This window comes from Cryphonectria parasitica (assembly GCF_011745365.1).
Source record: "Cryphonectria parasitica EP155 unplaced genomic scaffold M406scaffold_5, whole genome shotgun sequence".
Taxonomy (NCBI): Eukaryota; Fungi; Ascomycota; class Sordariomycetes; order Diaporthales; family Cryphonectriaceae; genus Cryphonectria; species Cryphonectria parasitica.
The window spans coordinates 1645029-1670754 of NW_024468913.1; the positions used below are offsets into that span (position 1 = coordinate 1645029).

A 25726-nucleotide genomic window follows, 5' to 3' on the forward strand; every position below is an offset into this window, starting at 1 on the left:
CTTCCGCTTGCGGCTGCCTCGACTGCCGACAGCGGCTCCAGGGCGCTTGGCTCTCACCCGTCGCGGGGGATTGAAGTCGTCGTCGTCTTCATCGTCCTGATCCTCCAAAGTCGAGTTCTCCATTGCCACGTCTTCCTCGTCATCAAGAACCGCCGCAACAGGTGCTTTCTTGGTCTCGGCGCTGAATTTGACGCCGCCTCTACCCCTGCCTCGGCCACCGCGACCCCGGCCGCCCCGACCTCCTCTAGCACTGCTACCGCCACGTTTCGGTCTCCTCTCTCCATCTTTGGCATCCAGCAATTTCTTGGTGAGATTTGGGAAGTTCTCTCCGTAGTTGAAAAAGAGCTCCTCGCCAGCCTTGATGTCTCGGAGGGCCTTGAACTTGATCCGGAAATCACCATTCACGAAGAAAATCTGAGGAATAATATTCACTCGCTTCCTGCCAATCTTGTCCAGCTCGGAGGCATGGTTGATATATCGGCTAAGATTTCCATAGATGGCGGCGTCCACCCAGATACCTTCATAGTCCAGAAGGGTGAAGAGGTAGCTGCTGTGGCTGCTCTCGTCAAAAACATCGCCGCGACGTGCCTCTCGACGTACACCCTCGTCGTGAGAGATCAGCTCTCCAAGATACTCAATGACGAACTCATCCTGAGCAATGTCTTCTGCCGTAAAAAGACCATAACCACAGCCCTCGATCTGAGACTCTCCCAGGAGGACGATCTTGGATATTCCGCGCTGAAGAGCAACATTTTGACAGCCACTTGCGTGCAGGTTTGAGTCGTGAGCATTCTTGGGGTCTGCTCGCTCAAGAGCACCGCAGCCGGAGCACAGAACAGGATCGCACTCCCTGTTCAGCTGAACGCAGATACATGGGCGGCCAGCGACCCTCTGCTGCAGGCAAGTCTTGCCGTTGGAGACACAGGCACACCCAGTAAACTTATAGGCACAGCTCTCGGCCGTGCAGCGACAAAATCGGTCACAGAGCAGTTTGGCATCCACGCATGGACAGCCCTTTCCACAGGGACCCGCATGATTGCACGGATCTCTGATCTCCCTGCGGGTAAACTCGTGCGAGTTGAGTTGATCCTGCCAGTCCTGCTTGAGTTCCTTGCGAAAGCGGTCGTACCATGGTAACGACTTAACTATTTTCGGTTGAGTCGGATACACGTTGGCCAGTTGCTGGAGAGGTCGGTCGTCCAACTCAAGCTGAAGTATTTTCCGATAGGCTTCCCAGCAGTACCGACCTAACAACGTCGAGGCGAGGCAGGGCAGATGGAGGTTTGTGGCTCCTAACGCAATAAATAATCCTCGAAGCAACAGTACTTCGTCTTCGCTCCATGGAGTGATTGTAAAGTAAGGATTGCCATCCTGATAGCGGATCCAGCAGTCGTTGCGACAGGCCGTCATGTCCTTTTCCTGGGGTTCTGCCGCAAGACACTTGGCAAGATTTTCCCTCATCAAGCCTCCAAACTTTCCAATCAGCTCGACTCCAATCGGCCGCCGGTGGTTGTCCCGGTCATGATCGCCGTGCTCACAGGAGTGCGAGTAGCAGAACAGGCAGCCCAGGATAGTGTAGCTCAGCAGGTTGCTCTCTACCGAGTCCAACAGCTGTTCGGCTCCTTGCTTCTCCATCTCAGGCTTGCCGTCCTTGACTAGTTTCTTGTTCTCGACCACAGCCTCGACAGTCTCGTCATGGACAAGGACATCCTTGAGTGTAAGGCCCGTATGCTTCCAGAGGTTGTTGAATGCGTCTGTGAACATCTTGGCAGCCCTGACAGCTCGCGGTGAGGCAACCTCGTCACTGAGCATGTTCATGATGCTGTTCTTCTGCTGCGGGGTCATTTTGTCATTATTCTCCGACTGGGCGGCCATGTATCGAACCAGGCTCGACTTGCTGCAGTTTTCCAAGCCGAGCTTCTTGATCCAGCGGTCGATGTAGAAAGAGAGTTCGACGGCCGTCTCCTCCTTGAGCATCTTACTAGCCTTCTCAGACCTGTTGGAAGACGTGACATTGAAGCCAGACTGAGCGTCCATCGCTTCGAGCTCATTAATCCAGCGACGGTAACGCTCCTCCTCACTATCCTTCATGTCCCGAAGATGGGGAATGAACTTCAAGGTCGTGTTGGGCGAGAGGACGTTGCGCGAGACCTCGACATGATGAAACCTGTACTTCGGAACGCGCTCTTGGTCAGATTTGATGCAGGTCACCTCGTAAGCCACCTTCTTCTTGCCCGAGTTGACGCGAGCCGTCTTGTCCTCCTTATGAAGCTTCAGCTGGACCTTCATAGTGTTCTTTTGCTGCGTCTCACTCGTCAGGGCAGGCAGCCTGAGGTCTGCCAGGTCTGCCGTGGCGCTCACATGGCGCTGGTTGGGAGGCGGCTGCCGGGCAGCAAGTTTCAGGCTGTAGTGAACAAACTTGGCGTGGTTTCGATCGAGCTCTATCGCCAGATCGTACAAGGAGCTCTCGATTTTTTCAAGAGACCATTCCTGCCTACGCGGTGTCTGCGTGTTGCTAGGAGTATTCAGTTTCGAATCACCAGTGGGAAGCGGCTGTGGTGAGGTTTCAGCGATCCGAGCGGCTGCCTTAAAGCTGGAGGGTGAGGGTTGAGGAGAGAGACTCGACAAGGCCGAGCTGTCCTGGGCGGAACGGTTGATGACTTGGTCGGCCTTCGATGGGGTTGAGCTGGATTGACCCATCTGGACACGTGCAGATGGCGCGAGAAGAGGGTCTGACGGCGGGAAGGAGTCTGTACCAGCACCAGAAGCACGCGAGGCAGATTCAGAGCCCGGTGGGGCGGTTGCTTCGTGGACTTGGAAATGGCTCTCTGAGAACCGCGGGGCTGTTGTCGACAGAGAAGGATCGGGTCGTCCGTCTGACGATTTAGACCCTCCGCCATTGAACACCATGTCGACGTCGCTGTCGTCCACCGTAAGATCTATCACATCCATTGGATCATTGCAAATTTGCCGACCTGCTGTGGTGTTTCTGGTTGGGTTTGCAAGGGGAAGGGCGACGTCCAACACCCCACTGTAGAGTCGCGACACTAGAAGTGAAGGAAGACGGAGCAGCCCATTGCCGAGTCGTGTGTACTCGAATTTTCCACTAGGAGCTTATGCGAGGGGGTTTTTTCTTTCTTCCTCGATGGTGTTTTGTGTTGCCAGGTGGTGTTACTAGAGCGCGGTTTCGCTCCTCAACCAATAGATCACACTTTTAAGAGAATTGAAGTATGGAACAAACCCGACTTGAGAGTAGTGAGGCCAAGTATGATGTTCCTGCAAGATCAGGATGACCACGATCGTTTTCGACCTTTGTGGTGATGAAAGTTGATGAGGACAGGCTGGAGGGCGTAAAGCAGCACCGAAAGGATGCGCGCGACTGGAAACGCGTTTACCTGAAAGTTAAAAGTCTCTTTTGGCAGGGACCATTGACAACTAGGGATGGTGCAAGTCAAGGAAGGGTTAGGGTTAGGGCACCATCATACGTCTCTCGGTTCTTCTCCGCAAGCAAGTGGGCACATGGTTTGGGAGAGGGTGGTTTGTTCAATACGTGGCTGCTGTTTCTTCGCTCTCTTCTTTTTCTTTCTGTGGCGCATTCCCTCAATAGAGCCTCTCCCAGAACTTCAAATACTTGGTAGGTAAGTACAACTACGAACAATGACTGAAATTTGCATCAAATATACCGTTTTTTAATCCTGAAGATAGTACGATGTTTGTATAAAATGATGCAGTAATATGGCAAATTTAGCAAAACTATTGCTGAGTCGGTCGGGAACCTTTCTGTGTATTATCACGGAGGCTGGTCCAATGTTACATTGGAAAGCGAAGACATCCAGACCATGAGAAGGCCTGGTTGTGGGCTGCACATGCTTAATGGAATTCAGCAAGAATATCAATATCCTTGCATACACCTAGATTTTTTGGAGGAGCTGAGTCGTCCTGTCAAGTAAGGCTGTAACATGGAAGGATAACCCTTCATTCAGAATATAAATAATATGGCCCTCAGTTGCACTGCAGAGGTTGTAGTGGACGGGGTTGAATGTTTTCCATGTGATGCTTCTTTCAAATGGAAATAAAAACTTCAAGACCAGATCTGGAGCGGCCATGTCTTTGCCTAGAACGAAAGAAAAAGAAGAAGGGAAGAGAAAAGAGAAAAGAGAAAGACCAAGGATAAAAGGTCCCGTAGCTGAGGGTATACACGGTTCACAATTTGCTATCAACTACCAAGAACCATGCTCATGCAGAGGTCGGGATTGCGTTCCCACCTGTGACGCCATGCAACCTCCATCCATTTTCTTCGGAGTCAAAGCGAGCATTCACGGTTCTTGCTGCCCTGCTCAGTTCGGCCTCAGGTACAAGCCCAGAATCATGTTTCCTGTATTTCTCCTCCAGGCCGTAGAAGAGAAAGGGAAGTACCGAGGACTTCCAAACGACTTCCCTCTTGAAGCCCCACAAGCCGGAGCTCGAGATATGAAACAGCTAAAAGGAGTGACCACTCCCAGCTGACTGGAAATGATGGTGGTCTATATAGACAACAACTAGACAGGACTCGCACACGAGATCATCATAGAAATCAGCAGCACTGATGTCCCGACTACCACGACGAGTGGGTAGACTAACCACGTCCAACGAAATCGCACACACACGTCCGTCTCGTATACGGTTCCGGTGACGACGGTGAGGTTATTTTCCCAGTCCGTCCCGATTGTGCGCAGCTGATCTGTTAAGCTGGCGAAGCCACGATCCATGAACGCGCTGATGCTTGATATGGAGGCGTTGCCGCTGCCAAATAGGTCGCTGAGCCACCACGATTTGGGACATAACATGGCGGTGTAGTTGCTAAACTGCAAGCACTGCTCGGTCGCGTCGCTGGTGCCGATGAGCTCCCATAAAGACGCTTGGGCCTGGAGCGCCCGGTACCACTTGTACGAGAACCCGTACAGACATCGCGTCGGGCCCGTCGTGTTGCCTAGGCTGGTCAGGCCCCCAGGAACGCTGGAAAGGTTGGCGCTGATATTGTCGTAGACTACGTGGTCGACTATGCAGGGGTCTGAGAACCCGCACCTCCACTCGCAATGGTGGTCATCGAATGCCTCGGCGCCGGAATCGACGTGAGGCTGCAGGGGCATGGGATCCTGGACAGCCTCTTCTTGCAGCTTGCCGTTGACGACCGAACCTTTGTAGTGCTGCAGAGACGCGTAGAAGAAGCAAGCAGCTGCCGTTACCGAGAAGTAACCGGGGAGTGTCTCCACCCCGGGTAACTCGAGCTGTGGGCACAAGCTGGCTTTGACGGGTGGCATGGCGAATTCTTCCCGCTCCCCAATATACGTCTGATAGTTGGAAGGGTATTCGCAGGGGTTCGTACTTGGCATCAGAAGAAGTATGCCGTCGAAGGAGGCATTGTTAACAATCTCTCTCTGTCGTTGTGTCATTGTCATATTGTCCAATGGAAAGGCCCCCTCCACTGTGGCTAGCATTGTATTCCATCGACCTCCGTTGGCCGCCCAGTCTGAATGAGACAGGTGGTACTTGAGGGTCGGGCCCCCTGGTAAGCTGTAGTTCGTGGATATATTATACGTGTAGTTATTGGATGATACCCAATAATGCAAGCCACTCTGGGTGATAAGTGACGAGACATCTATACACTCACTGCTAAATCCTGCGGTAGAGTGTGTTATTCCATTGGTAGCTTGAAAAGTGCAATTACCTGATGTGCATGTCGCCGAGAGCGAATTGGGCGATTGTGAACCAGCCAGTCCAGCGATGATAGAAGCTCTCAAGCTCACGCTGAGATCATATACTGGATCACTACCGGCACTCACTTCAAGTCCTCTTAGGCTGGTCTGGGCGATGGGAATAAATGCTTGTCCAGTCGAGCCGGGATTTTGGCATGACGCCGTCTGGATCGCCTGCTGGGTAAAAGTGCCGATCACGATAGATAATAATGTAATTGTTGAACCGAGTGTGGCCAAGTTGCTTGCTGCTAGATTAATACAAACTTAATGGCCTGAAGCTGCAGTATACTTACGGACGAGCGAGAGACAGCATGAATAGAAATGACCCCCAAGAGCCGCGACTCGCATTATCAAAGGTCTGCATGTGGCTGAGGGGCCGAGATGATGATCGAAACCAGCGCCATTTGAGCTGGCCGATACCTACGCCAGAGGCACCCGTATGTCAGCACGAAAGTTGACCCATGCACTCTCCAGAGACTCAAAAACACTTACTCGAATCGAGGATGCTCTCCAGCATAGACCTGAGAACCGTGGCAATCAAGGCAATAAGCGTGCTGAGGTTTAGAGTAGTGGCATAAGGCCAGTTGGGTTGCTGTTGATTGTTGAACCTGGCCGAGATGAGGAATATGGCCAGGAGGCAACAAAGAGCCACAAGAAGAGCTACGATCTCCGAGCGCCAGTCTCTCACTCGCCCCGCCATCGTATCACGGGGTGCTACCAGTGGTTGCAACGTAGACGAGCCATTCTGAGCTGCCTTTTCCCGTCTGTCATCAGACTCATCTCCTTGCGCGTCAACACAAGTTGTTCCATTCCATGGATGGCTTGAGTGTGAAAGCTCTATAGATGGCGTGATATCGTTCAGTTCCGACGTCTCTGATTGCTCGAATGCCACGCTACAGGTTTGGTCAACTATCAGTAGACTGTCGATTGACGGAATCCGGCGAGGCTGCGCTGAAAGCCTTCGCTGGCTTGCAGCCCTTAGGAGGTCCATGGTGTGAACCTCGATCCCCGAAGCCGGATGAGTTCCGGGATATACAACTAGACGATGGAATATTGAACAAAAAAGAATTAAAAAGATGACCAAGTTTGATGGGGGGGGAAGGCTGATCAAAAGGAAGGCTAGCCAGGGGAGACAAGAGCGAGAAACTCAGGAGTCAGATATACAGCAAACTAGATCTGTAGGGGGAGTATGTGACTTAAATAATGCAGGTGAAGCACGTAAATTCTTGATTGGATATCGAGCGACGGCTAAACCTTGGGGGCAGTATTGTGGCTGAAGGTCAAATGTTTCAAAATCTCGTCAGACCTGAGGTAGATATCGTGAGCACGTGCCATAGTCCAAAATGCTGTGTACCACTCCTGCCACCATGACGAACTTTAAGCACAAAAGCTGTGCCGGAGCTGAAGCTTCCAATTGGTGCTGCATCAGCAATCATGAGAAACATGTTTAACTTGGTGCAGAGGCTGAACCCCTAGAGCGCAGGCAATGGACTCAGGCCAAACCACCCTTCGTGCATCGTAATGCTGCAAGATGCATGCCAGCCATGGTCTCTTGCAGTATTACTATGTATACAAATGATAGGTAAATGCTGTGCCGGGGGCCAAGGCTACCTTGAAAGGGCCTTCTCCGGGGTAATGAGTATAATTGGATGCGCTGCAGAAAAGGAAGGAAAGGAAAGAAAAATGGAGGGGGAACAGCTGGTTACATGAGGTTATCTAGGCTGAGGGTGCCTGGCGATAGTGGGGGCTAGTGACTCGCTAGATGTGGTCCTCGCGCATTTGCAGCCTTGACTTGCGAGGGAGTACTTGTCATATTTACTTAAGTCCTCCAGTGTGAATATCTTTCCAATGTACTAATTGTAGAGGAGATGTTATGTATATGTATAATATTTCGTTGTTATAATGAATATTCTTAATAAGATAGATATCCTAAATATAATTGATATAGAATGGCAGCCTTATTCATTTCGTTGTAGAGTGTGTATGTCATAGCAAAGAAGAAGGCAATCAGCAGGCAGTACTCTCTGCTGCAGCGCTAGTAGTTACGATGACGACTCCCCGATGTCATCAACTCGTGGAGTGCTCTAATTTCGTCGATGAGACAAATTGTTCATAAGTTGAAGCAATGCAATTCGCAACAGATGAAAGCACCTCAGAAGTAAGTACAGAACCTCATACTATTGTAAAATAACACACAGTATCAGGATAAAGTAGACCATCTGACACCCATCCCAAATGCGGGATTGGAGCCGGACAAAAGTTGATGCAGGGTCGCTGCAGGGGACGGGGGAGGGCACGCTGAGATCGGTGAAAAGGGGAAATCTCTCTGGGGGGACCGCAAACCCAAAAGGAGCATCCGAGTCGGGGGGGGACGAGACTCGTTTTGGATGCACGCTGTTGCAGCGCCATGCAGCGCACAGAGAGGAATGCTACGACATCAGGAGACGCTAGCAGCTCTTAAGCGTACGCTAGACCTGAGCCCGCCCTGGGGCCAAATGAGATGACGTCGTTGTCTTCGATTCGTCTTCAGCTTCGCGCCCTGTCGTCTGCAAACAAAAAGACCATCCCACTCCCATGCCTCGCCGACGTGTCCATCCGCATCCTCCTCCTCTTTCCGGCCATACCGTTGTTATTGTTCTCTACTACTACTGTTGCAGAAGCTGTATCCACCCCTGGTCTTATCGACAGTGGTATCCTTTTTTGGGTCTTTTTTTATCTTGCAGCATTCTCCTGAATTGACTTTACACAAACTATCATCTTGCACAACCGACCTTCACAAACCAAGGGTACATACATACCAGAACAGGACCCCGCGCCTTCTCCCCTGTCTGCACATCATCTACTTTTTTTCATCGCTGTCGTCGCCCACCGCCCACCATGCATCGCACGTATTCTATGCGTCAGACGAGGGCGCCCACCGCGTCCCAGATACAGGTGAGTGCCATCGCCAGACTTGCCTACAAGACAAGAAAACGAGAAAAAAGAGAATGAAGTGTATTTAATTAAAACCTGCTGTCGTCAGAACCCCCCTCCACCTCCCTCGAGCACCAAATCCGGCCGTCTCTTTGGCCGTGGTGGATTCGGTAAGTTCGGGACTTTGATCTCGTCATTGTACCACCGTGACCTTGAATATTAGTTCATCCATGCGCTATGATTGTTGTAACTCATCGATTGTTTGGTTGACAGGACATCTAGGTCATGCCCTTCGCGCTCGGACGGCCGGTGCGTACGGCCCGGACCTGGCAAAGAAGTTGTCGCAGCTTGTCAAGATGGAGAAGAACGTCATGCGCAGCCTCGAGACGGTCGCTAAGGAGCGAATGGAAGTTGCTGTATGTACTCATGCTGCTAGCCCCTCCATCTATTCCATTTTACTACACCGTATGGCCTGTCTGTTTATGACCTTCTGACCTCCTTCTCTCTCTTAGCAACAACTCTCCATCTGGGGTGAGGCCTGCGACGAAGACGTTTCCGATGTCACCGACAAACTCGGCGTCTTGCTCTACGAGATCGGAGAACTCGAGGACCAATATGTCGATCGCTACGACCAGTACCGGGTGACCATTAAGAGCATCAGGAATATCGAGGCCTCGGTACAGCCCAGCCGAGACAGTGAGCAGTTCCCGCTTCTCCCATCCTATGTACAGCAGGTGGCTGTTTCTATGGTGTGCTGACTCGTGTGTAACCAGGAAAGCAAAAGATCACGGACCAAATTGCCCAGCTCAAGTACAAGGAGCCAAACTCGCCCAAGATCGTCGTCCTCGAGCAAGAACTCGTCCGCGCCGAGGCCGAGTCGCTGGTGGCCGAGGCCCAGCTCTCCAATATAACACGTGAGAAGATCAAGGCCGCCTACACATACCAGTTCGACGCCCTGCGCGAGCACTGCGAGAAGGTAGCCATCATCGCCGGCTACGGAAAGCATCTCCTCGAGCTGATCGACGACACCCCCGTCACACCCGGCGAGACCCGCGCAGCCTACGATGGATACGAAGCTAGCAAGGCTATTATCCAGGACTGCGAGGACGCTCTTACGAACTGGGTTACGCAGAACGCCGCCGTCAACTCGAAGCTCTCGGTGCGCGCCCGCACCCTGTCCACGCGGCGTCGGAACAACATCAAGGCACGCAGCGAGGGCGGTCACGACCTGTCAGGGCAAGATGCCCCGCTCCATGATCAGGACTCCTGGGTGCCAGCAGGCCAACACAAGGGCGAGTACGATAACTCCGAAGAGGACGAGGAGGAGGACGAAGATGAGATTGCCGGCAGCGAGAGTGGGCTCAACGGGGAACATCGAGGACGCACGCACGAGGCCATCGCAGCGTGAGGCGGGGTTTTTTCTCTTTGGAAAGGGCTGTGAGACCAAACTAAATGAGCCGACAACGATTTAAAACTTAATGTTCTAATGACGGCACTACATAATATGGGAATAGTTGCGCCATGGTGGCATATACACAGACAAGCCAGCAAAGCGCAGGAACTCTCAGGTTTTCTGCAGGGGCAACGCAAGGAAGTTGGGAGACATGGGGCGCGGCAACAAGTTGGGCGGCAATCTATTACGACAAGTGAATTTTGGTTTTTAAGTATAATCCGTTTTATTGTAGTGTTAGGCAGCAATATGGACTTTCAGCCTTTTCAGTGCAAGCCCAACTCTTTGCCAGCCTTGGTCTCTTGAGGATGCATCCGTGACAAGCCTGTCATAGCATACTCTTTGCTGCATTTCTTGAGATCTCTGCGGCTCATCCTCTCCTGTAGGATCATATCCTCGTGTCGAAGGTGGCACCAAGCCTTCGGCCTGCGTATGGGTATATACCTTCTTCACCAATTATGTTATCTCCTCTCTCACGATCTTCCTCTCGCGGGCGCGCACTTTTCTCCCCCACCACCTCAGATGGAGTGTTGAAGCTTCATCTGGCTGGCAAAATCCTCCTTCTCGATCCTCACGATATGCTCTCCCGGGACGACCACCAGCCCCAGGTATCTATGCGACATCTCCATCTTGAGGCTCTTTTCGCCTGCCGCGGCGCTCTCTTCAGCGGCCTGTGCGCGCTGCTGGGCAGAGGGCTGACGGTACTCGTATGTATAGGCTAGCACAATGTTCTGGTCCTAGATTACACATAGTGAAGGTGTCAGATCCAATCCAGCGTTTGTGGACCAAGCGGTAGGTTTTCTCCTCCACCCCCCCCCCCCCTTCGGGGGACAGAGAAAGGCAGTAGGCGTACCGGATCAGTACACTTAAAATCCCCCCAGAACATCCTCTCGTCTGTGGTGTGTATGCGCAACTTCCTGTTGAGTAGCGACGAGAGGAATCCGTGGGCTTTGGCCTTGTCCATTGCTGCTGGTTGTGCAAGAGGGGCCACCTCGTCCATGTTTTCCGCCTGTGTCGCCATCTTCACTTGCTGCTTTGTCGCAGACACGGGTTTGATCCGTTTGGATTTCGCTGATCGGACTCCGGGCCACGAGACTCGCGGCTCGGCCGGAGGATGTTGCTGGCTCTGGCTCTGTCGTCGTGAAGTCTGTTCTAGACTAATGTTGGGGGTTTTGGCAACGTCTCGCAGCCGAGCACTGTGGAGCGCTGCTATGGTCCAAAGTTCACAGCAGACCGGCAGCAGCGCGGGGAGGCGGCACTACTGTAGGTTACGCCCCTCCCCTCTAAATCTTCCTCGTGACGGGGCGGCAGACTCGCGTATATGTATGACGCAGTGGTACTCTTTTAGTGGGGCAGCACTTAAGCAGTCAGCCTAACGCGCCTGAAGCCTTGGGGCGACTCTGATGGATTTCTTGTCTTTTCAATTTCAGGCAACAAGCTTCTGTCTTGAGGTGTCAACTCACTTCCAAGTCCTCCTCACAGTATTCTCAAATGGGCAACGACTGCTCTGCTCACACGAGGATGACTCTTTTCGCTCCGACGTAGGCATTTCTTTCACAGGAATAGCCCTTGACCCATACGCGCCCACCCTCCAACTCTCTCCGCCAGCCCATCCCTCCCCTGCCGATCACCGTGAATTGACACCTGCCCATACGACGACGGCGTCGCCGCTGTCTTCATCATGGGTGTCCAAGGCCTCTGGCAGGTTCTCTCTCCTTCCGCCCGCCCCACGAACCTCGCGACCCTCAACCGGAAGCGCCTCGCCGTTGACGCCTCCATCTGGATTTACCAGTTCCTCAAGGCCGTGCGCGACAAGGAGGGAAATGCCCTGCGTAACAGCCACGTCGTGGGCTTCTTTCGCCGGATATGCAAGCTGCTGTGGTTCGGCATCAAGCCCGTCTTTGTCTTCGACGGCGGCGCCCCGGCGCTCAAGAGGGCCACACTGCAAGGGAGACGCCGGAGGCGAGAGGGTCGACGTGAGGACGCGGTGCGCACGGCGGGCAGGTTGCTCGCCGTGCAGATGCAGCGGATCGCGGAAGAGGAGGATCAGAGGCGGAGGGAGGCCAGGTCGGCTGGTCGAGGTGCTGCTGCCGAGGGAGGAGGAGGAGGGGATGGCGTGCCTGAGGGCGAGGTGCTGCCGGACGTCGAGAACATGGTGTACGCTGAGGAGGCCTTCACTGCCAAGTCGGAGAGGAAGAAGGATAGAAAGTTCTTCCGCCAGGACCAATACCACCTGCCCGAGCTAGAGACGAGCATCGAGAAGATGGGGCGTCCCGATGACCCACGCATCATGAGCGTTGAGGAGCTAGAGGAGTACGCGCGCCAGTTCAACAGTGGCGAGGATGTCAATCTGTACGACTTTGGAAAGATTGACTTTGACGGGGACTTTTTCAAATCTCTGCCCGCTGCCGACCGTTACAACATCCTCAATGCTGCGAGGGTGAGGAGTCGGCTCAGGATGGGCCTGAGCAAGGAGCAGTTGGAGGTCATGTTTCCAAACCGGATGGATTTCTCGAGGTTCCAGATAGAGCGTGTCCAGGAGCGGAACCGGCTTACACAGAGGCTTATGTACGAAATGAACATGGCTGGCACGGATCTTACGGTTGGCGGAGGTGGACGGGTGGCGGGCGAGAGGAACAGAGAGTACATCCTTGTGAAGAATGACGGCGTCGAGGGTGGCTATGCCCTTGGTGTTCTGACGCAGGAGAAGGACATTGGTGAGAGACATAAGCCGATCGACGTCGATGCACTGCAGCTTAGGTTTGCGCCACGAGACGAAGAGGACGAGGACGACTGGGAAGACGACGAGGAATTTGAAGATGTGCCTATTGAGGGCGTGAATCGGCTTCCCAAAACCAGGGGTCGCCAGCAACAGCCACGAGACAACGACGATTCATTGTTTGTGGATAATGGGGAAGATGATGAGGCATTGTTTGTAGGTCAAAGGGCCGAGGACCAACTCATGGCCGATGAAGACGAAGATGTCGCAAGAGCAATAGAGATGTCTCTCAAGAATCAACACGGAGCTGGACAAGGGACGAGCGAGGTCGAGGAGGAGGAATTTGAAGATGTTTCGATACCCCAGTGGGAGCAAAAGGCAGTCGACAATGTGCCGAAGCCGATCACTTCCACCCGTGGATCAATGGTTGCACATATTATCAACAACAGAGCCAATGCAGCCGTTCCGAAGAAGAAGCAGGCCGAAGAAGACAGCGACAGTGAGGGGGACTTTCAGGCAGCCTTGGCAGTTGCAAGAAAGAAGAAACAGACCGAGGCGTCCAAGGCCAAGCCATCAGCTCCGATCAAACCAAACGTGAAGAACCCTTTCGGTGGCCCGTTGCCATTTGAGAAGCTGGACTGGAGGACTTCTATATTCGAGAAAAAGCCACAGCCGAAAACTGACGCGCAAGTACTCAAAGAAGCAAACGACAAGGCCGCTGAGACTGGTGGAGGCTTCTCCATCGAGATACCAGACGGCGAGAGCCAGACCCAAAATAACGTCATTATGGAAGGCGGCTTCGAAAAAGAACCTGTGGAGGATGATGCGCCGAGACCTTTGCCTCCATGGATGGTTCACGACGACACAGATATACGGGACAGGGTCAAGAACCAACAACGCGCGCATAATGAGATCAACGATGAAGACGAGAGCCTGGCCCGGGAACAAGAGCAGCTGCGAAGACGGCGGCGACAAAACGAGATCGTGGAGATTGAGTCGTCTGACGATGACGACGACGATGTCCAGATTATAGATGCTCCGCCAGCGAAATCAGAGGGTTCGACCATCGTGAGGAGCTTCTCTAATGCAGTGTCTACCCCTTTAGACGAGGACACGGTAATCAACGCTGAAGGAGCGCCCGCAGACCCGGAAGAGGCCGCCAGTCCAGAAGAGAACGACCGAAACGAAGTTACAACCCTCCATGATGAGGTTGTTTTGCGCTCACCTTCTCCAGAGACGGAGTTTGTGGATGTCGAAATACCATCAGAAGAGCGTCCTCCAGAGCCCGCGGCGACACAAATTACGGCCATGCAAGCTTCAGAAGAGCCTTCTTTCGAGGATGTTGCACTGCAGCAGCATGACCCCGCCGCGGGACAAGCTACAAAGGAGCCTGAACAGCGGATGGTGTCCGAAGAGCCAGAGTTTGAAGATGTCGTGCCTCCAACGCCACCGATAGCCCAACAGGAAAGGATCGAGGGACTGGCAGAAGTCCCCGATCAACCTGAGGCTGATGATGACTCATTCGAAGAGGGCGAGTACGACGAGTTCAGCGATCCCGAAGATGAGCAGCTCATGGCACAGCTGGCCGAAGAGGCTGAGGAGCACGCACGCTTCGCAAGCGAGCTGAACAAGAAGCCGGCACAACTGACCCAGGAGGAATACGAGCGGGAGCTACGCCAGCTGCGCAACCAGCAGAAGAAAGACAGGCGAGACGCCGACGAGGTCACTCAGATCATGGTGACCGAGTGTCAGGCGCTGCTGCGCCTGTTTGGTATTCCTTACATCACAGCTCCCATGGAAGCCGAGGCACAGTGTGCCGAGCTCGTCTCCCTCAGTCTGGTGGACGGCATTGTGACGGATGACTCGGACATCTTCCTCTTTGGTGGCACTCGCGTGTATAAGAACATGTTCAACAGCAACAAGCTGGTGGAATGCTATTTGGCTGCGGACCTGGAGAAGGACCTCTCGCTGTCCCGCGAGCAGCTCATCTCCATCGCGCACCTCCTCGGCTCCGACTACACGGAGGGTATCCCCGGCATTGGACCGGTGACGGCACTCGAGATCTTGTCCGAGTTTCCCGGGCGCGAGGGTCTCGTGAACTTCAAGGAGTGGTGGACCGAAGTGCAGGCCAATCCGAACCGCCCTAAGGAGGCAGACTCGGGCTCGAGCTTCCGGCGTAAGTTCCGCAAGAGCAACGCCACAAAGCTCTTCCTCCCCACCGGCTTCCCCTCCCCAGCCGTCTATGAGGCCTACCTCAAGCCCGACGTGGACCACGGCCAGGAGCCCTTCCAGTGGGGTGTGCCCGACCTCGACGGCTTGCGGCGGTTCCTGATGGCGACGATCGGATGGTCACAGGAGCGGACAGATGAGGTGCTTGTGCCGGTAATCCGTGATATGAATCGCAGGGACATCGAGGGCACGCAGAGCAACATCACGAGGTACTTTGAGGGGAGCGTGGGTGTCGGTGCGAAGGAGGCCTTCGCGCCCAGACAGCGGGCCAAGGGGAGCAGGAGGATGGCGGCTGCCGTGGATAAGCTGAGGGCAAGCACAGGGAAGGAGGGCCTTCCAGCCGTCGAGGAGAGCGGCGAGGAGGAGCAGGGGGGCGAGGAGGCTGCTCGCAGCTCGGCAAAGGCCAGCGGGAAGGGCACAAATGGGCGAAAGCGAAAGATGCGCGCTACAGCTGTGGCAGATAGTGACGATGCCGATGGTGATGATGATGATGAGTTTGTCGATGAAGATAGACCAGAGGCGAATGGGAATGGCAGACGGAAGAAGGCAAGGGGGAAGGGGAAGGGAAGAAAAGCAAAGGCATGAACTTATCATGGCCTGGATTTTGGGATTCTGATATACTTGAGCTCATCAATGCCAAATGGAATTACGATCTTGATTATTGCATGTTTGCTTTGTACAAATGTAATAACTCCCCAGGAGATGGGCTCTCTCCTTGATCCTGCTGTTGTTCAAGACAATATCTGGAAGAGAAATCCAGGTATAAGCATAGTATGAAAAGGATGCATAACAAGAGAAACAAGCAGTATTTAGGTCAAGCAACTTTAGGCTAGGCCTAGCCTCACAACCAAGAAAGGAGGAAGGGTCTGTTTGGCTTACATAATATTGATCTCGGACCCGCCCAAGCTCCAGTCCCGCGATTTGATTGGCGAATGGCCATGAGCCCCGACCTCTTCCGAGCTCCATATCATTTTTTTTCCCGGGTTGCTGACCTCGCCTTGGCCACAGCGTCTGCCCTCGCCTGCCCCCATATCGAGAAAGTTGCGGCATCGACTCAACCTATCCCCCCCAATCGCACGACCCAATCCTCTTCCTCTCCTCAAGAGGAAATCCCTTGTCTCCACTCCTCTCAATACCGACGTCGAGGAGCCAGACCACACCTTTTGTCCAGCGAGCACCTTGGCAAGAGAAAAGAGAGCAGAGGGATTTTTTCTTCTTGTTTCCCATCGTCCTCGACCCGACAACACCACCACCACTACCAAACACCCAAAACCCAAGAAGGAAAATGTCGTCCGCCCTCGCACGTCCACTCCTCCGGCGGCCTCTGCAGCCCCTCCGCAGCATCGCCGCCCGCCGCTTCGAGAGCACCGCCTCCTCGACCGCACAAAAGACCGCCGAGGGCGCCAAGAATGCTGCCGGCGAGTACAAGGCCAAGGCTGCCGAGGGCCTGTCGCGCGTCACCTCCGCCGCAGGGCCTGCGATCGCCGGTGCCGCCAAGGGGGTCTCGAACGCCCTGGGCAAGGTTGGCGGCCGCACGGGAAGAATAATTGGCTTTGTTGAGCGTATGTGTTTTACCTTTATTTTGCCTTCAAGGGGGGTTAAGCGACAGCGGGAGAAGCAAAGAGAAGGAGAACTGCTCGGGAGACCAGAGGGCTTCCCAGCAGGCAATAGAGGGAGAGAAGAAGGGAGAAAGAAAGAAAGAAACAGTGAAGGGGTGTCGTTCGCGCTCAGAAGGGATGGGAACAAGTGCGTGCTGAGTTGATTTGCTAACGATGTTATCTTTCTTCCAAAACAGGCCAGGTACCTTTTGTCGTCTACTACAGCAAGGTCGGTCTCGAGCTCGGTAAGCTCGTGTTCAGAGGCCAGAAGATGGACCCTCCGTAAGTCATTCCCTTTCCCGTTCGATAAATGGACAGACGGAAAGGTGGTGGCTGACCATAGCATTTTTCTCCTTCACAGCTCCGTCGCCACCTTCCAGAGCTACTTCAACCGCGCCCTCAGCGCCATCAAGAACCCCGGCACTCTCCTCCAGTCGACCGCCTCCAGCGCTGCCGCCACTCCCTCATCAGCCGCCGCACGTCTCCAGAACATCTCGCGCGCACAGGTCGTGGGCGGTGGTGTCCTGCTCGCCGAGGTGCTCGGCTTCTTCACCGTCGGCGAGATCCTTGGTCGCTTCAAGCTGGTTGGATACCACGGCGAGACGGCGCACCACCACTAGACCACCCAGTGTCTGGGCGTGATGGTGGGTGATTGGGTGACAGGTTCAGTAGGGTGGTTGGGCGAGGGACTGCCAAGGAGCAAGGACTCTCGAGAGGTCAGCGTGTGGTGCTAGAAGGGACAGGGGATTTGTGATAATGCTCGATGGGAGCCAAGGGGTTCAGCTCGCCAACATAGACCAACTTTCAGAGTTGGCGGGAAAACCTCATTCGCGATCCAGAAAGGGAAAAGGAAAAGCTACGGAGTATAGGGGGCGAGAGGGGGAGGGTCAAGCATAGAACACGGCAATGGGAGCTTCAGGGTCTAGGGCATGGCCTCGTCACGATTCCGCACCGCTCGTCTCTGTTTCTTCGACCAGCTGCGTCACATACACTTCTCAGCACCGATATGGCTCACACCATAGCGGTTAAGAATGGTGAAGGCAATGCTATTTCCCTCGTGGGATCAGGGCTGGCAGATGCGTGCGTGGTTCCTCTACGGCCAACCTTGGAGTCTTTGTGTATATTCCGAGATTCCTTCTCCCTCGTACCAAGGGGCGAGAGAGCCTCAAGAACGCTTTATTTCATTTGTATCATGTACCATCAGTTTCACACCAAACTCTTGCTTCATGATCATGACCATAATCAGAATGGCCAGCTCTCAAGATCGACACAGAGGTAGGTCCTAAGACAGCCGGTTTGATGTCGATGGCCATATCTGGTCAGTGGAGAATGGTCACCGGTAGACTCTCTGCTGAGTACTGTCCAGTGAATCCGCAGTGACGAAGCATGATCTCTCTATACATGATTCACTCCACCATTATCGGCTACCATCTTTCCACACTCAAGAAACTCTTACCCAAAGCCGACTTTCAACCAACCATCATATATCCACCAAACCCGTTCTCGTCCCCCCCCCCCCTTAATTTGTTCATCCATCCCATTGACCATTGCTCATCATGGCGATAAGACAGAATACAGACCCCGTCCAGAACAACAACCCGTGCCAGGCTTTCCTGCAGTTCCATCCATCCATCCGAAAGAGCCACACCACAACACAGAAAATGCTACCTACATTCACATTGGCCTAGCAAACCAGAGCATGCCACCATAGCCTTGGTGCCGTTCTGTAGTCTGGAAATGATGCATCAAGACCAGGGGTTCAAAAGGAAGAAGAAGGAAAAGAACAGTCAGCCCCCCCCCCCCCCCCGCTATAAAGAATTAAATTCACATGCATCCATTGATCATGTGCTAGATGACAACATCCTAGCACGAGTTACCACTTCGGATGTACGCGTCGTACGTGAACCAGGCAAAAGGAAGGTGGAGGGGAAACTTAATGATTGTCTCCGCTGGTCGCAAAAGAATTCCCTGGAGGCCAATGACTGCATGATGATGTACCGTCCTTGAAGGGAGGGCGCTGTGTGTGCGTTTGTGTGAGCGTCTACAGCAAAAGCCAAGAAGCAAAGGCCGCGCAAACAGGCCGCATACTACCAAGAGGCCTCAAAACAATCCAGGAGGCTGGCTGGAAGGGGTTTTAAGGTTTTTGTTACCCACTCTCTCGTTTTCTTTTCCTTTTCGTTCTCTGTGTGGAGGAGGGAAAGAAGCACGACGAATAACAAGGCTGCGGGACCAACCAAAGTTACTGGGTGTCAATGGGGGCAAAATCACACACGGCAGGGGGGAAGGGGGGCGGGGCGGTGGTTCAGGAGTTTTGGGATATTGGCAAGGAGGAGCCTGTACAGTTCTGACGGCCGGGGCTTGCCGTGGTGCGTGGCGTCTACCACCCTCTCGGTATCGTTCTCTCGTCAGAAACAGTGTGGCGGGGGGGCTGGGGGGAGGGTGGTTGTTGGTCGGGCCATTACATGAACCACGCAGCTGTGTTGGGGGCCAGGCGTTGCTACGTAGCAACATCTCGGAGCAGAGTTGCTCGCCCATACAGGCCCCCTTCCTGACGCAGCCACAAGCGAGAAGAGGAAAAGAAAAGGTTGGGCCGGGCAGTCCTAAGTATAATGATCCTATTCTTCAGGGATATGGGAGTATGGTGACGATATTAAGGAGCAAGAGGTGGGCTGAGCGCCTTGGTATCCAGACGATGCCTGGTGTCACACAGCGTATCCATTCAAGCTGCACTGTTTTGGAAGACCGCCAGATGTTGCAGCGCATGGTCGGTTAGATATTGTGTGTGTGTGTGTGCGTGTGTGTCTCCAAAGGGAAGGGCGGGACGGGCGGGGGATGGTGCTGCGTATCGTCGATGCTGTTGATATTGTGCTTGCCTCATCTGACCACCTGCATATGCGGTTGGCTGTGTCTACCTGCATTGGCAAAGAGGCAGCCAGCCAGTGGGTGGCATGGGCCGTCTTCCCAAAAGCATGGGAGGGGCGAAACACATGGTCTGGTCCGGACATGTCTCGTTGGTGGTGATGGTGGCCAGCATCTTGACCTCTCTCGGGAGTCTGATCTGCAAGATGAGTTGGCCTTGCATCTTATACCGCCATATCGATTCGGGCTCCTCCGCGGGTAGGGATGGCTGGGAGCTTGCATCGAGCCTAAGACACGGTTGTCGTAACATGTCTTCCATCGTGACTAGAAAGTCGGTCAGCTATCAGCGGCACAAGGCGTCAGCATGGGTGAATTGAATTGGTTCAAAAGGCTGTGGTGGTAACTTTTCATGGTCTCAAAATGAATGTCATAATCACACTTCAAGACCTGCTACAGAAGCAGGTTGCGAGGAGGACCGGTGACTGGAAGGGCAATCTGTGTTTGTTGTACTCGTAGACGGACAAAACCTCGGACCCGAGATATTGTAAGCCAACATTTGCAGACCAGGGTCCCAAAAGCTCACAAGAGCAAAACAGAAGACAACCATCAAACTAAAGTAAACCAAATGGATGTGACCTCCTGGCCTTGCTACCCATCTCGATAACCCACAATAACTCATCTGATGCATACCAGAGATACTAGCAAACGCCGCCACCGCCGCCATCGTACTAAAAATTTCGAAACTTTATTTGACCGTGAGTAGACTTATCCAGGCGGATATCGAGGTGGAAATCGAGGTGTTCGGTTGGATGATGGTGACGGCCGCAGATATCAATAAACCCGTCCCACAGCATGAGGATGAGGTCCAAAGAAATAAAAGTACAGGCCCGAATTGCACCTGTACCACAAGGGAGGTTGAGATCTGTTCGGAGGTTAAAGGGTTGTTCCACTCAAGTGAACCGGACACCAGCATCGGTGCAATGCTCAGACCCGTGTGCATGGGCAAGGACAAGCAGGACAAGAAGCTGATAGTCCCAAAGGAGGCAATTGTGCAAATCGCTGGCTGGGGAACTGCCGGTGAGGTCCTGTATCGGGTACTTGAGCCGTGCATTAAGTCATCGGGTGCTGGATATGTTTGTGTTGCGGCCCGTCCGGGTCCGCCGCAACACGGTGTGATAAGATGAACGCGCACTTGTCGCGGACTGCCTCGAGCTTTGCGTCACAAAAACACACCAGAAACGCAAACTTTTCTCCTGCTGCTGCCGAGCGCGTCGTAGTCCTGGAGAACCAGATCCGACATGGAGGTCGTCTGTTAAAAACGGGGCCGAGCCGCTGGCTCGCAGCCTTACGCAAGCTTGGAAGGGGGGAATTTTCGGACTTGAGAGCGCGGCGCCGAGACGTCTGCAGAGTCGAGGCCGCGGCAACAAGGTAGCCGGGAGCACTATTCAGTGGTATCCGTTGGTTTGGTAACCATTGGTTTGGGCGGGCCGCATTCCGGTCCAGATATATCTGCCGTGGCGTCAGTAATCTAGCCCATGCAACTCTCCCAAGTAAAGCATCCAGGGGTACTTACAGCTTGCAATAGGACTTATTTGCCCGATCACCGACCTCCCTCATTATTTCTTCGTAGAGGGCTTCTACATCCCTTGGGTGCCAATGCTTGAACTTGACCAGAGGAGCCAGGCTCATGGACATGAAGCCTTTCTTGAAGGACAGATTGAACCACCGCCCGGCGTCGGCGTCATAGTTGTTGGTGGAGGCCCCATTGACCCGCACGTTGATGACTTCCTGCGAGATTTTGGTGAAACCGGCATCACCCAGCGCCTGTGTGATAGCTTTGGGATCGATCCGCATGGGCAGCCCCGCGCGGTCCATTGCATCCAGGAGCTCGTCAGCCCAGAACCTCAGCCGCCTCGAGACCGGCCCGTCGTCGCTCTGAAAATCCCAATCAATTTCCACGTGCTCAATCCACCCTTGTCCTGGAATCAGATGCCTATGCACACAATCAGCAAAACGTATAAAGACGATGGTGACTGGGGCGCTGTATACTTGATTACGTGGCTGTAGAGACGTGGCCACGACCTGATGGCACCAGAAAGCATGCGTGCATGGATCAAGTGCCACGAGCTCTCTCCAGCATCACTGGGCCATGGCTCTTCAACGTCTACGGCCTTCAACTCGACACCCGGGACAATGCTACTGACGTCAGCCCTAAAAGCTCAATAGAAGAGATCGGGGGCCAACACGAACCTCGGTGGCTGCATCTGGAGGCATAGATCGAAACCTTTCACAACATGGGGTCTGAAAGTGTTGGTATTCTTTATCCAGAATGTACTGTTGGGTCATAATGTGTTAGTTGGCGAGACAACATGTGGCACGGCAGTAGACGACTCACTCAGCGACAGAGAGGACCCATATGGCCGTTCCGAATCCGATATCAAGAATCTAATCGACCAGGTCAATGAAAGACATAAGAGGATGTGTGGAGCAAAACCTACCCTGGGCTCTGCAGGTAGGCTACTTGGGTTATTGAGATCAAGAATATGCCGGCTGCATAGCATCTTGTATCTCGTAAGATAGAAGAACATGTGCATGGCGTCGAGTCGGTCCATCTCTGCCTGAAATATCATTGCGAATTAGGAATGACCATGCAAGAGTCAACGTGGGCAGGATAGTGATGCGAGAGGAGGAGGAGGAGGAGGAGGTTTACCTCGTCTACAGGGAGTAGGTAACGCCCATGGTGTATACCTGAGTAGATGCGTCCATTCTCTTCATATAGGGCATAGCCAGCGCCGTTGCTGTTGACCTGGCCGTTCGGAGGTGCCGGTGCATAGTAGCTATAGCGGAGTCAGTAACTTGTTAAGCCTCTGTCGCTATCAATCAGTCGGGAGGGGCCGCTCCATCCTCTTAATCGCAAACCAAAGGTAGGAGAGATATTCGTACCCGCTGTTGTTGGTGTGAACAATGGAATTCCCATTCGTTGCCATGACGACAGAGTAAAGAGCCGTCCAGATGAACAGGCAAGGCTCAGTCGCGGATGCAGACAGGCGGGCCTGGGGACAAGTCTCGTCTCTGATAGGAGTCAATGTCAGTGAGTCGTGTCGCTTTAGTGATGAGACATCTGTTGCAATGCTGTTGTAGGTCGTCGTGCATTATCGTGTACAACGAAATCGTACGGTTCAGTTGATGCCAGAACGTGCGCTGCAATGGAAGGGGTGGTGTGGTGATGACGGGGGTAGTATCCTAAGATTCAAGACAAGGAGCCTTTGAGGCAGGATAGACGAGTGGCGAGAGAACCAAGTGCTCCGCTTCGCTTCGCTGTGCTGTGCTGTGCTAGGATATGTTGCGGTGCGGTGTGCTGTTGTTGTTCTTGTGGGGAAAATTCAAGATGTCATGCTTCTTTCGGTGAAACAGGAAGGAGGTTATATGAGGGTGTAGTGCAATAACAACGTTCCCTTTAAAGTTCCATGTGGGACGCCTGAAAGAAAAATACCACTCCCCAATGTGACAGGATGGAGGGCAGAAACGTGTCGGGTGGGTAAGCCCAGCCCGTAGAACTGGGACCGCCGACGTCGACCTGCAGACACTGCAGCGCCTGGGAACTGAACAGGCTTACACACCGTGCAGAGCCATTCCCAACTGGGCCAAGTAACCTCTGCAGGCCAGGTTGGGCATGCCGCAATGGGACGGGACCTGGAGAGAAAGAGGTGTGGGCAGGGAAAGGGTGAGGGTTGTGTATGGTGAAAGAAAAGATCGACTTCGACTTGAGCATGTAGCCCACAACACCACACCACAACTTGGGTTTGGGTTTGAGTCAATCTTGCCATCACGCATGTAGGTGCCACAGATGAGGCCTCGGCCGGAGGTGGGCGGGCCAGAGAGGCCAAGATGCCCCCAAGGTTGATTTGGACAGCTCAAGGCAAGAGATGGCAAGCAAACACGATCTAACAGAATACCACAATACAGACAACACCAAGAAGATGTACGAGGCTTACAGGAATGACTGATGAGTTATAGAGAAGGTGCACTCAAGGTGCAAGTGATGACCCACGGCGTGTACGGTGCAGAGGACGAGGGCTCCTTGTGTAAACGATCGTTACCCTGGGCTGCTTGTAGGTCTATCCGATAGCGAAGAGGTGGGAAGAAGAAGATGAAAAGACGAGGAGTATCGATGTCTCACAGTCCTGAGGATGGAGGGGACCGCGCTGGTATTAAATATGGCAGCTAGGGCCCTCGTTGAAGTTGTCGACCGTGCCAACAGGTCGTTGATCTTAAGACTAGGTCGTCGAGTAAGGTGACAGCACAACACAGGCCAGTACCTAGTGCGAGGAGGTGGGCCAGCGGCTCGTTCAAACAGGGCTCGATCCGGCGAAGCGGTAAATATAATCAGGTCGTCCTTTGTGCTGAGCCCTGAAACTGAGGCACCAAGATGAGCCGAAGTGGACGTTGGCCCTGTGCACCAAAAGTTGGCCTACTATCGGTGCTTTGGTGTGGTCTGTCGGCCTGTCTGTTGATCTGTCCGTCCGATAAATTTAAACACCACCAACAGTGCTCTCGTTGGAGCCAACAGATCCGGAGGAGCGAACGTCTCAGTGAAGACCAAGCAGACAAGTAGAGGAGGATGTCGCCTGAGAGATGGTCGTCCAGAAGCCTCGTGCCTAGAGGGCGCAGTGTTTGTTCCCACACCACTAGGTAGCCGTCATGTGCGGGTGGCGAGGGGTACGGGCACGGTGCCAGTAGCCTAATGAATTTTTCGAGTTGCCAGGGCCCTTTCCAGACAAAGGCTCTCCTACTCTCAGCGATGGGCGTGCGGGGGTTGTATGGCTAGGGTGTTTGGCATGCCAACAGTATTGTGAAAGGTTGCTCGAGGAAATACAGCAGGAACGTCAAGGCCTGGTCGAGTTTCGAAACTAAGAAGAGAGAAAGAATAGCTGGAACTTTTTGGGGTTTAGAGGAGGCAAGCGCCAAAGCCCTATAATCGACAAGGAGAGTGAGGACAAGCCCCCCCCCCCCTGGAAGTCTTCGAAATGCCTTGGGAAGATCTGCATCAGGGTGTGGGCAGGGGCAGCTGAAAAAGTGGGGTCAGGCCTGACCCATGCGAAGTCGATGCGGCAAGAAGCCAGTTAGGTGCGGCACATGCTTTATTAACACTAAGTACCCTAGTCCACCTGTGTGTATCCTTCCTTGCTCGAGTCCGTCGAGTCGGGCAGGGGCTACCCCCCTTCTCTTATGACGAGGAGCCGGGTCTAGCTCTCAGGTTTCTTCTGCCAACCCCAACCAAGACCACCAATATCAACGCATCACCAACAACCAACACCGACAAACACACCATCGCCAACGCACTAATGGAGTAGACTGATCCGATGGAAGAGAAAGAGAAAGGAAAACCACCAGATGCTCTGTACTGGATGCGTCAATACGACCACTGTCAGAGCAATCCTTGAGATGCTTCTATCTTTCTTCTCCCTGTCGGCTCATCCTCCTGAGATACCCATGGCACGACTTCTCGGACCATTTAACGTTTCCCTCCCCCTGTTATCATTAATTCCCACTACCGCACCTCTCAATAGCCCCGTAGAGAAGGGGGGAACGACTGCATATGCCGGCGTTGGTTTTCTGGCCTATCAACGACCACGTCGGCCCAGGCCTAACTTTGTCTTTACAGCCCTTGACAGAATCCTCAACAGAAGGATCATGGGCCCCTCACGTTCGGGCTTTCCGCACCACTCTTCTCTCCTCCATCAACCCCCATCCTTGCTTACCCGAGACGATCAAGGGGCCGACGTTGCACACAATTGCTTTTTCCCACCGTGAGTCGATGGTATCGAGTATCTACTGAACACGTCACAGCAATAGCTCTGCATTCCTGTTTTAAATGCGGGATTCATGGACCCGAGGTCACCAGAAGGGTGGTCAGATCGGGATTCCTTCATTGGCCAGATTCTGTTGGATCCAGTCCGTCGGGTCAGGCCTTCATTCTGGGTGTGCTGAGTGGTCTGAGTGGCTGAGAGGAGCCAGATTTGCGTCCAGTCGTAGGCCTGGATTGTGCAGACACGAGTCCAGACACAGGTGTCTCTCAAAGATGACCCTAGGCATATTTCTTTTGTTGTTCATTTCCCTCTATCCGTCGGTGATGATGGTGGTTTCTCTCGATCAGGCTTAAGGTCGCACCCAGGTATCAAGGCGTTTGGAGACGCAACGTCACGCCGTGCCCAGCACCAAG

The 25726-nt window shown here is 53.6% G+C and overlaps 8 protein-coding genes across 8 annotated transcripts; 4 read left to right on the forward strand and 4 right to left on the reverse strand.

Annotated features, from left to right (window-relative positions):
* M406DRAFT_258908 (uncharacterized protein) lies at positions 1-2700 on the reverse strand (the record flags this gene model as incomplete). Its single annotated transcript, XM_040917264.1, has 2 exons — positions 1-1804; positions 1895-2700. Coding segments are annotated over 2 exons (2610 nt in total), but the record flags the coding sequence as incomplete, so codon positions are not given.
* Positions 2701-4538: 1838 nt separating this feature from the next.
* M406DRAFT_330849 (uncharacterized protein) lies at positions 4539-6435 on the reverse strand (the record flags this gene model as incomplete). Its single annotated transcript, XM_040920568.1, has 5 exons — positions 4539-5553; positions 5651-5652; positions 5823-5976; positions 6029-6155; positions 6228-6435. The coding sequence occupies 5 exons, from the start codon at positions 6433-6435 to the stop codon at positions 4539-4541; spliced, it is 1506 nt and encodes a 501-aa protein (XP_040775473.1).
* A 1854-nt stretch (positions 6436-8289) lies between these two features.
* On the forward strand, positions 8290-10377 carry M406DRAFT_102543 (regulated by circadian rhythms/protein kinase inhibitor activity protein). The gene is made up of 5 exons (XM_040915016.1): positions 8290-8669; positions 8758-8818; positions 8931-9064; positions 9161-9344; positions 9422-10377. The coding sequence occupies exons 1-5, from the start codon at positions 8613-8615 to the stop codon at positions 10054-10056; spliced, it is 1071 nt and encodes a 356-aa protein (XP_040776226.1). The 5' UTR covers positions 8290-8612; the 3' UTR covers positions 10057-10377.
* A 239-nt stretch (positions 10378-10616) lies between these two features.
* Positions 10617-11062, reverse strand: M406DRAFT_260622 (uncharacterized protein; the record flags this gene model as incomplete). The annotated part of the gene is made up of 2 exons (XM_040917380.1): positions 10617-10835; positions 10952-11062. 2 exons carry the CDS (start codon positions 11060-11062, stop codon positions 10617-10619), a joined length of 330 nt encoding a protein of 109 aa, XP_040775474.1.
* Positions 11063-11779: 717 nt separating this feature from the next.
* Positions 11780-15631, forward strand: M406DRAFT_258379 (PIN domain-like protein; the record flags this gene model as incomplete). Its single annotated transcript, XM_040917228.1, has 2 exons — positions 11780-13874; positions 14052-15631. The coding sequence occupies 2 exons, from the start codon at positions 11780-11782 to the stop codon at positions 15629-15631; spliced, it is 3675 nt and encodes a 1224-aa protein (XP_040775475.1).
* A 700-nt stretch (positions 15632-16331) lies between these two features.
* M406DRAFT_340105 (uncharacterized protein) lies at positions 16332-17264 on the forward strand (the record flags this gene model as incomplete). Its single annotated transcript, XM_040921525.1, has 3 exons — positions 16332-16608; positions 16842-16926; positions 17006-17264. The coding sequence occupies 3 exons, from the start codon at positions 16332-16334 to the stop codon at positions 17262-17264; spliced, it is 621 nt and encodes a 206-aa protein (XP_040775476.1).
* Positions 17265-19987: 2723 nt separating this feature from the next.
* M406DRAFT_356577 (uncharacterized protein) lies at positions 19988-20695 on the forward strand. The gene has a single exon (XM_040923482.1). It carries the CDS (start codon positions 20313-20315, stop codon positions 20685-20687), a length of 375 nt encoding a protein of 124 aa, XP_040775477.1. The 5' UTR covers positions 19988-20312; the 3' UTR covers positions 20688-20695.
* Positions 20696-21072: 377 nt separating this feature from the next.
* Positions 21073-24998, reverse strand: M406DRAFT_340107 (uncharacterized protein; the record flags this gene model as incomplete). The annotated part of the gene is made up of 7 exons (XM_040921526.1): positions 21073-21496; positions 21553-21699; positions 21754-21804; positions 21899-21948; positions 22002-22121; positions 22214-22272; positions 24995-24998. The coding sequence occupies 7 exons, from the start codon at positions 24996-24998 to the stop codon at positions 21073-21075; spliced, it is 855 nt and encodes a 284-aa protein (XP_040775478.1).
* Between the last annotated feature and the right edge of the window lie 728 nt (positions 24999-25726).

Bases quoted from the DNA above. Each gene is read 5' to 3' on its own strand.
- M406DRAFT_102543 (XM_040915016.1), top strand. From the start codon at position 8,613: ATGCATCGCACGTATTCTATGCGTCAGACGAGGGCGCCCACCGCGTCC. The intron at 8,670-8,757 runs GTGAGTGCCATC...TGCTGTCGTCAG, and splicing joins CCACCGCGTCCCAGATACAG to AACCCCCCTCCACCTCCCTC. The intron at 9,345-9,421 runs GTGAGCAGTTCC...GTGTGTAACCAG, and splicing joins GGTACAGCCCAGCCGAGACA to GAAAGCAAAAGATCACGGAC.
- M406DRAFT_356577 (XM_040923482.1), top strand. From the start codon at position 20,313: ATGATGGTGACGGCCGCAGATATCAATAAACCCGTCCCACAGCATGAG.